General features: G+C 47.7%; 1 protein-coding gene across 1 annotated transcript; it reads right to left on the minus strand.

Annotated features, from left to right (window-relative positions):
• Positions 1–9165: 9165 nt before the first annotated feature.
• On the minus strand, positions 9166–10118 carry LOC123131053 (auxin-responsive protein SAUR32-like). The gene has a single exon (XM_044550821.1). It carries the CDS (start codon positions 9852–9854, stop codon positions 9483–9485), a length of 372 nt encoding a protein of 123 aa, XP_044406756.1. The 5' UTR covers positions 9855–10118; the 3' UTR covers positions 9166–9482.
• Between the last annotated feature and the right edge of the window lie 323 nt (positions 10119–10441).

Genomic DNA, 10441 nt, shown 5'->3' on the forward strand with positions numbered 1-10441 from the left:
TCTGGAAGATTAACTCACACTTGATTCAAGCGATTGTAGTACCCAGACAATCTGAGCACATGCTCACTGCTTGAGCTATTCTCCTCCATCTTTTAGCTATAGAACTTGTTGGAGACTTCATATCTCTCAACTTGGGTATTTACTTGAAATATTAACTTCAACTCCTGGAACATCTCATATGATCCATGACGTTCAAAACGTCTTTGAAGTCCCGATTCTAAGCCGTTTAAGCATGGTGCACTAAACTATCAAGTAGTCATCATATTGAGCTAGCCAAACGTTCATAACATCTGCATCTGCTCCTGCAATAGGTTTGTCACCTAGCGGTGCATCAAGGACATAATTCTTCTGTGCAGCAATGAGGATAAACCTCAGATCACGGATCCAATCCGCATCATTGCTACTAATATTTTTCAACTTAGTTTTCTCTAGGAACATATCAAAAAATAAAACAGGGGAGCTAAACGCGAGCTATTGATCTACAACATAGATATGCTAATACTACCAGGACTAAGTTCATGATAAATTTAAGTTCAATTAATCATATTACTTAAGAACTCCCACTTAGAAAGACATCCCTCTAATATTCTAAGTGATCATGTGATCCAAATCAACTAAACCATAACCGATCATCACGTGAAATGGAGTAGTTTTCAATGGTGAGCATCACTATGTTGATCATATCTACTATATGATTCACGCTCGACCTTTCGGTCTCAGTGTTCTGAGGCCTTATCTGCATATGCTAGGCTCGTCAAGTTTAACCTAAGTATTCTGCGTGTGCAAAACTGGCTTGCACCTGTTGTAGATGGACGTAGAGCTTATCACACCCGATCATCACGTGGTGTCTGGGCACGACGAACTTTGGCAACGGTGCATACTCAGGGAGAACACTTTTTATCTTGAAATTTAGTGAGAGATCATCTTATAATGCTACCGTCAATCAAAGCAAGATAAGATGCATAAAAGATAAACATCGCATGCAATCAAAATATGTGACATGATATGGCCATCATCATCTTGTGCCTTTGATCTCCATCTCCAAAGCATCATCATGATTTTCATTGTCACCGGCATGACACCATGATCTCCATCATCTTGATCTATATCAATGTGTCGTCACATGGTCGTCTCGCCAACTATTGCTCTTGCAACTATTGCTATTGCATAGCGATAAAGTAAAGCAATTATTTGGCGCTTGCATCTGATGCAATAAAGAGACAACCATAAGGCTTCTGCCAGTTGCCGATAACTTCAACAAAACATGATCATCTTATACAACAACTTATATCTCATCACGTCTTGACCATATCACATCACAACATGCCCTGCAAAAACAAGTTAGACATCCTCTACTTTGTTGTTGCAAGTTTTACGAGGCTGCTACGGGCTTAGCAAGAACCGTTCTTACCTATGCATCAAAACCACAACGATAGTTTGTCAAGTTGGTGTTGTTTTAACATTCTCAAGGACCGGGAGTAGCCACACTCGGTTCAACTAAAGTTAGAGAAACTGACACCCACTAGTCACCTGTGTGCATAGCACGACGGTAAAACCAGTCTCACGTAAGCGTACACGTAATGTCGGTCTGGGCCGCTTCATCCAACAATACAGCCGAACCAAAGTGTGACATGCTGGTAAGCAGTATGACTTATATCGCCCACAACTCACTTGTGTTCTACTCATGCATATTACATCAACGCATAAAACCTGCCTCGGATGGCACTATTGGGGAACGTAGTAATTTCAAAAAAATTCCTATGCACATGCAAGATCATGGTGATGCATAGCAACGAGAGGGGAGAGTGTTGTCCACGTACCCTCGTAGACCGAAAGCGAAAGCGTTAGCACAACGCGGTTGATGTAGTCGTACGTCTTCACGATCCGACCGATCAAGTACCGGACGCACGTCACCTCCGAGTTCTGCACACGTTCAACCCGATGACGTCCCTCGAACTCCGATCCAGCCGAGTGTTGAGGGAGAGTTTCGTCAGCACGACGGCGTGGTGACGATGATGATGTTCTACCGACACAGGGCTTCGCCTAAGCACCGCTACAGCAATATCGAGGTGGACTATGGTGGAAGGGGGCATCGCACACGGCTAAAAGATCAAACGGTCAATTGTTGTGTCTATGGGGTGCCCCTGCCCCCGTATATAAAGGAGCAAGGGGGGTGCGGCCGGCCAAGGAGAGGGCGCGCCAGGAGGAGCCCTACTCCCACCGGGAGTAGGACTCCCCCCTTTTCCTAGTTGGAATAGGATTCCGGAGAAGGAAAGAGAGAGGAGAAGAAGGAAAGAGGGGGCCGGCCCCCCTTGCCCTAAACCAATTCAGTTTGGGCCTTGGTGTGCGCGCCACACAATCCCCTTGCTTCCCTCTATTTCCACTAAGGCCCATATAGGCCCATTAAGCTCCCGGGGGGTTCCGGTAACCTCCCGGTACTCCAGTAAAATCCTGATTTCACCCGGAAGACTTCTGACATCCAAACATAGGCTTCCAATATATCAATCTTCATGTCTCGACCATTTCGAGACTCCTCGTCATGTCCTTGATCACATCCGGGACTCCGAACAACCTTCGGTACATCAAAACATACAAACTCATAATATAACTGTCATCAAAATGTTAAGTGTGCGGACCCTATGGGTTCGAGAACTATGTAGACATGACCGAGACACGTCTCCAGTCAATAACCAATAGCGGAACCTGGATGCTCATATTGGCTCCCACATATTCTACGAAGATCTTTATCGGCCAGACCGCATAACAACATACGTTGTTCCCTTTGTCATCGCTATGTTACTTGCCCGAGATCCGATCGTCAGTATCTCAATACCTAGTTCAATCTCATTACCGGCAAGTCTCTTTACTCGTTCCGTAATACATCATCATGCAACTAACTCATTAGTTGCAATGCTTGCAAGGCTTATAGTGATGTGCATTACCGAGTGGGCCCAAAGATACCTCTCCGACAACCTGAGTGACAAATCCTAATCTCAAAATACGCCAACCCAACAAATACCTTCGGAGACACCTGTAGAGCACCTTTATAATCACTCAGTTACGTTGTGACGTTTGGTAGCACACAAAGTGTTCCTCCGATAAACGGGAGTTGCATAATCTCATAGTCATAGGAACATGTATAAGTCATGAAGAAAGCAATAGCAACAAACTAAACAATCAAGTGCTATGCTAACGGAATGAGTCAAGTCAATCACATCATTCTCTAATGATGTGACCCCGTTAATCAAATGACAACTCATGTCTATGGCTAGGAAACTTAACCATCTTTGATTCAACGAGCTAGTCAAGTAGAGGCATACTAGCGACAGACTGTTTGTCTATGTATTCACACATGTATTATGTTTCCGGTTAATACAATTCTAGCATGAATAATAAACATTTATCATGATATAAGGAAATAAATAATAACTTTATTATTGCCTCTAGGGCATATTTCCTTCACCCGCGTCCCCCTATCGACGCCGTCCATGATGGACACCACACCCGTAGGTGTTCGGTCAAATACCATAGAGCTTATTTTCGAAATTCATGTCGTTTTTTAGAGTAAGAAGGATTGCAGGGTACTCGGTTAAGCAGGATGACTTGTTGTGTGATGCGTGGTTGGTCATATCTGCAGACTTCGTAGGCAGGAGCAGAAAGGGGGGGGGGGGTCTTTTGGCAGCGCATGCATGGTCCGTTTCATGCGTGAAAGCACATTGTGTCATATGACATGCACATCATCTATGAACGCAATGTCAAGTCCTTAGTGTATCGGTAGTACACAATCCAGAACTCTATCATGAAGTACTGTGGCGCGGTTGATTCCCGGAGGCAATGTGCACATTGCGCACGACAACCATGAGGATCGTCAAGAAGAGGCAAAACTTACGATCCTCAACACATTGTCTAGCGTGCACTCATTGTTCCTCAACACATTGTCCTCATGGTTGTCGTGCGCAATGTCCGGAGGCAATGTGCACATTGCGCACGACAACCATGAGGATTGTAAGTTTTGCCTCTTCTTGACAGCGCGTTCACTCATTGTTCCTCAACACATTGTCTAGCGTGCACGCGCTGTCATGATGTATTATAGGTCGAAGGGCGGACCATTCACACACACACACATTGTTGTATGAAGCTCAAGGTGCAGCAAGTACGGGACAACATGATCGGTTCATAAAAACTTGTTGAACATCCGGTTAATCTCGTTGAGCTGAACTATTATTGTACTAGACACATCTGCATGCTATATATGGATGATTTGTCTATTTTCTAACCGAACTTTGATGAATTCCATCGTGTTTGATGAAAATCGTTCGATTAATTGAAATCCGATTTGAAATATATGCGGCTAAAATTGGAAGGTCCGCTCCTACATCCGGGTCGGCGAACTAGTTTTCTCCGATCCGTAAAGGGATGTGGTGTCCGTTTTGGAGATCAGTGTTGGAGATGCCGTAACTTCCCAGGGCTGGTCCTAAGATTTTGAGGGACCGAGGCAAAACTAAAACTTGGGGCTCTTTGCTATATAATTGCCATAACAATAATAATCTATATATATGTGTGTGTATATGTTCCCCAAAAAATGTGTACATTTGAAATGTAACAATAACGTCTGGGATCCGTGTCGCAGAGGTTTTGCAGGACATCCTTGAAAATACAAAGTTTGTTTATTGTCAGGCTATACTATAACTACGAAGGAATTTATCACAAGCCATCCTTGAGACAAGTGACTAAAAGACTACTACCTCGGATTGGTTTATTAGTCTTCTTTATATTTTGTGTCAAATTTTAACCTTAAATTTAAGTAATAAAATATTAGTACATGTTATAAAATATATATTTTTAATAATATGACCGCATGCATCTTCCAGATGCAGAGGCCGGAGGCAAGTCTTTTTTTCCAAAACAAAAGTTACAAAAAATAATATAATTAAAAACTATGTTCAAATACTAATCCAACGATATAATTTTTGGTGACATGTGTTAATATTTTGTTAGTTAAATGTTTAGTCAAAATTTAACACAAAATACAAAGATGACTTATAAAGCAAGACGAAGGTAATAGTTCTTGGACTGACTATTGCGAAGGTTATTATTCTAAATCGATGTATCAAAGAAATTAAGATGGATGAGCAAATCCATCTCAAGATATGGAAAATATTATTTCATTCTTTAAAAGTTAAATCAATGGTATTGCAATACTGCAGAGTAATACTTATCTACTCTAGCAAATTTGCAAACTAAGAGTAAACTACCCCATTGCACGGGTTCGGCCCCTACGTCGCCCCCCACACGGGCGACTCGGGTGGCTCCCCAACCCTAGCCGCCGCCGGGGCCTAGCCTATCTTCCTCCCCTCCTCCCGCCGCCGCCGGAGGACGCCGCCGGCTTGCGCCCGGAGGCCGACGGCGGTGGCGGGGGCTCTTCCGCCCTCCCGCGTCTGAAGGGTGGCGGGGCCCCAACATGCGTGGAGGAGCGGCCGATCTAGAAGCGACGACGTTGGCTTCGACGGCGATGGCGGTCGACCCTGCCTCGGGCCACGGGCAGCTGCTGCGGTGGCTGGCCTGGATCGGGCGGCGGCGTGATGCGGTCTTCGGCGGCATGTCATCTGGCTTTAGATTGGCGGCGGTGTCGAGGGCCTGGTGGACTGCTTGGCGGCACCCATGGCAGATCTGTTCTTGCCGGTGTAGCCAGTGGTGGCGGTCATCTTCTTCGTCGGTGGTGGCCGGCCAGAAACTTGGTGATCGGATCTCGAGATCCATCATCTAGTCCCGGCTGCGAGTTGGGGAGACATGGTTGCCGGTGAAAACCGAGCCGACGGCAGGTGATGGCGACGTTCTACGCCGTTACCTTGATGAATGCATCGTCGTGTAACTACTGTCGACCCACTCGTGCTGCTCCGGGGAAAATCCTAGGATCTGGTGTTCCAGATCGGACGATGGCGGCACTGCGGTGTCGTTTCTCTCATGGGAGCATCGTTTGTGGAGCAGCGCTGGAAGTCAAAGGCAGGAGGTGGAGCAGCTTCGTCTTGCACGGAGCTTCGGTGGAGATGTCAAGTCATGCCTGATCGACAGGTGCTACGCTTTGTCATGCCTGGTCGACAGGTGCTACGCACGACGGATCTTCCAAGGACTTCAAGCTGTGTCGGTTGGTGGTACTTGGCAGCATGGCGCTGAGGTGTATCAGTGGCGACCGCGACGTGCTCAGCTGTTTGCGCGCAGGAAGGAGGTGCCGTCGGGCGCCGTGGTGGTGTCGACGATGGCTAGACCGAGCAAGGTTGATGCATCAGTACAGTTCTGAAGATGGAGCGGTGGCAGTTGGCGGCAGCGGCCTCTGAGAGCATGCCGGACCAGTGTGTGCCTTAGACCCGGCAACTGGCTAGGTTGGGGTCTCAAGTCTTAGATGTTAGGCTTGGCTGCGATGTCTGTTTGGTATTAGGCGCAGGCTATCGGCGCCCCTTCATCAACTGGATAGGTGTAGCAATAATTTGTTGCTTAGACGGCGGCTTTAGTCTTACTGTTGTATGACTTTGTAAGATTTCATGAGAATAATTAATAAAATGACCATATGCATCGTCTAGATGCAGAGGCCAAGGGTCATCCTCCTTTCTAAAAAAACCCACTGTACGAGTTGTCTGAAAACTACACGCCAAGTCATCCAGAACATCACTCCTCATTTCTATCTGTTCCAGATCTATACCACCAGACTAATCTATACTATATAAAAGAGCAAACATTATTTTCTCTAAATGCACTCCACAAAATGCACGCAGATACATTACCATCGCATGATTAGTCCTACTAAACTCAATCTAACGGCTAGCCTTAGCCTAATCTGTTCTCTGCGTGCACTTAGCAATTTACATTGACTGACCGTACTCCACCGCGGAGAAAAATATGAAAGTCCACGCCTGGTTAATTAGGAAACTATAATCACGGACACATCCTATTAAGAAACTAATCACGGGCGCATCTAATTATTAGGAAACTAATCACAAACGCATCGTATTATTAGGAAACTAATCACGGACACATCTTATTATCAGAAAAATAATCACGCATCCTATTAGGAAATTAATCACAAACACATCTAATTATTAGGAAACTAATCACGGACACATCCTATTAGATAACTAATCATGAACGCATCTAATTATTAGGGAACTAATCGCGAGCGCATCCTATCGTCTTCTATCAGGGAATCGCGATCGCGAGTCGCCTGCCGTCACCAGCCCACCACCCACGCGAGACAGAGTAGGAGACACACGAGGAGGAGTTGCGGCTTCCTCCGAACACACAGACGTGTCGTCGCCGCTTTCGTCTTCTGCCTGGAGGCCAGGCCATTTTTCTACTGACTGCAACGACTCCGTCCACGTCCTGACATGCTCTCCAGGAACCACCGGCGTCCGCGTCGACTTCAGCTCCATCCACAACTCCCACGCTGACAACCACCCACCGTCGACGCCCTTCAAGTGAGGGCAATGCTGAGTATCCTAGACCAGTATAAGCGGGCCAAACAAATCGAGTGGGGGCATTTGCCCCCACAGCCATGCATGTAGATTCGCCTGGTCCCAACCATCGGCGTCCCCAGGGCGGCGCAGGTCTCGGCCACTGCGCAGCAGGTGAAGCTAATCACGGCCCCATCTCACTCGCCTGAAGCCACCGCCGACTCCCTCAGCTCTGACGCGTGTTGCTCCGTTGGACACGCTTGTCCAGTACTCATGCGTGGACGACGTCGTCCAAAGACATCCTACCTTTGTCGGACACTGGAACCCCCCACGCCCCGGTGCGTCGAGGCCGCCGCCTCAAAGCTAGAAGATTGATTCACCTGCGTCGACAACGCCGCCCAGCTGGTGAGAGGACATGGTCGCCACGGCCGCTCGCAAGCCTGAACGACGAAGACGCTCGCCTTCACGCGAACGCGCCGCACGCACGCACTAATCAGGTAAGTACCGAGTGTTGTTTTTTACTGTCATCGTTACCTCGCCGGTGGTGACACATTTAGAAGTACAGGAACCAGAGATGAGACAATGAGAAACAGAGGCGCGCTGGAGCATACACAGTTGGGTTTCAGGCAACCAATGCATTTTTTTCACTGATTTTCGCGTACCTGCAACAGACATCCCTGTTTTTTTAAGTACTGACTACCGGTTATTACATGGCCAACTCACGACTACATAGTGAACTCACAGACAAATTCGCTGAACCAAGACCTTACTTGCAGTCATGAAATTATGTTTCACTGAAAAAACCCCAGAAGTTTGCATAAGTTTTAGTGAAAGAAAAAAAAACTAAAGTTCGCATAAGTTTTACTAAAAAACCTGAAGTTTGCATAAGTGTATTTGTTTGTCTAGCAGATACATGGCAATTGCAATTTTACATGAGCATTTTCATACCGTCCTTATCTACAGTTGAGTTAACATGTTTTCCTGATAGAAAACTTGGACCACATACAGTTGAGTTGAGTTAACGAGTTGGGAATACGAGATTGTGTATTTTATAGGGAAATTTCAAATTTATGAATAAATTATTTTGTATTAAGTTTAGTATAATGTGTTAATCCAAATAAACGTGTGTTGCACGTGCACACTTATTAGTTCAAATAGACGTGCGTTGCACGTGCACACTTACTAGTATTGTCAAATAGCATAAATAAACTGTTGATGATACGTACAGAACAGCGCGTGCACGCCGTCGGGCTATGTCACTTTGCAGTCAGGGTCTCCTCCTCGACTCCTCGAGCAAGCTCATCTGCGGCGATCTCGGGGTCGGGCGAACTGGCGGCGCTCGTCAGGGGCGTGATCCGCTCTCAAAGATTCTTGGTAGCTTTTACTACTTGGGTCAGGCCCAATGACAGTTTTCTTTAGTGCTAGCCAGTAGGCCTAATGTAGGAATATATATACTTGGGCTGGCTACTAGCGATAGCGATTGGAAGAACAGGTACGAAGCTTCTCGCTGGGTGCGTTGCTGCTGTATGCTCGCTGCGTGCCGTTTTCGAACTTGGGCTACTGCCTACTAGCGATTGGCATTAGCACTGCCGAATTCCAACTTGTTCAATTTGAGTTGGATGTTTGCAAAAAGAAAAACGATAGGGAAGCAGATCAAGTTGTAGTACATGTCCCCCGCAAAAAAAAAGTTGTTAGTATATGTAAACCGGGCTGTAACGACTGTGATCGAATTCAACTGTTAATTATACATCGGTCTGTTAATTAATCTACTAGTACACATGCATGTGCAAGAATCGGAAGAACAACAAGGCCGAAATCATAAGCAATATGGACCATAGACTAATGGGGCCTAAACTAATCGCCTACTGCCTCTCCAGCATCTCCGTATCTCTCTGCCTCTCTATGTACGTGTAGTGTAGATGTGCTTCGTCTCCGGTGCACAGATGGACTCCTCCCCGCACGCGAGCTCCGGTGCCCACAGTCGCCATGCGCGCGCACGCACGAAGGGCCGCCGGGGCTCGATGGTCGGTCGGTCGATCAGGAGGTGACTTTGGCGCGGGTGCACGGGGCGAAGGAGTAGCCGTGCTGCTGGTGGCCGCCGGCCTGCACGTGCACGCGGTGCGAGGAGGACGAGTGCGAGTGCGCCGTCTCCCGGTCGACGAGCGCGCGGAGGTGGAGGAACTCGTCGACGGAGCAGGGCAGCCAGAGCGGGCCGGCCGAGCTGTAGCCGTACGTGTCCCGGGCCGCCTCCAGCAGCCGCTGGAAGAGCGGGTGGTAGAGGTAGGCGATGGGGATGACGAACCGCCGGAACCCGTCGCCCTGCTCCGCCTCCGCCTGGGCCTGGCCGACCCGCACCGCCAGCCACCCCTTCTTCACCTTCCCCCTCTTCTCCGCCTGGTCCCGTTGCATGATGGTGGCAGCTCCTTCGCCGGCGGTCCAACTGCAGCCGCTCTCTCGCCGTCGCTGCTGCTACTGGTGGTCCTTAGAGATGAGACCACTGCTCTATTGCAGGTAGCTAGAGCCAAGGAGCCAATCCAGAGGTGTGTGTGGTGCGGTGAGGTTCGCGGCGCTCGCGGTGGTTTTTATAGGACTTGCACGGTCCGTGCGGCGGTGCGGGCCGGGAGGAGATTGGAAGATTAGATTAGCCGCGGGTGCGTGGCGCACTCGTGCGCTGCCTGTAGTACGTACGGCGTCCTTGCTACGGAACCTCACCCGGCGTCGGGGCTTCCGTGTCGGGTCGAGACGGCGGGTGACGAGGGACGAAGCTAGAAAAAATGGGCACCGGTGTCAACCGCTTCCCAGGTTAAGTCGCTAGCAGAAATTATAGTTGGTGCAACAACATAGATAATGGCCGAGAACGATATAAAAAGCAACAATATGCAGGTGATATTATTATTACATCTAAAAAATCATATCGAGTAGCGAGTATTGGCTGAGCAAAGTCATAAAATAACACTTCTTTACATATTTCGGAAATAATAGGCATGTAACTTTCT

Source organism: Triticum aestivum, chromosome 6A (genome assembly GCF_018294505.1).
Source record: "Triticum aestivum cultivar Chinese Spring chromosome 6A, IWGSC CS RefSeq v2.1, whole genome shotgun sequence".
Classification (NCBI taxonomy): domain Eukaryota; kingdom Viridiplantae; phylum Streptophyta; class Magnoliopsida; order Poales; family Poaceae; genus Triticum; species Triticum aestivum.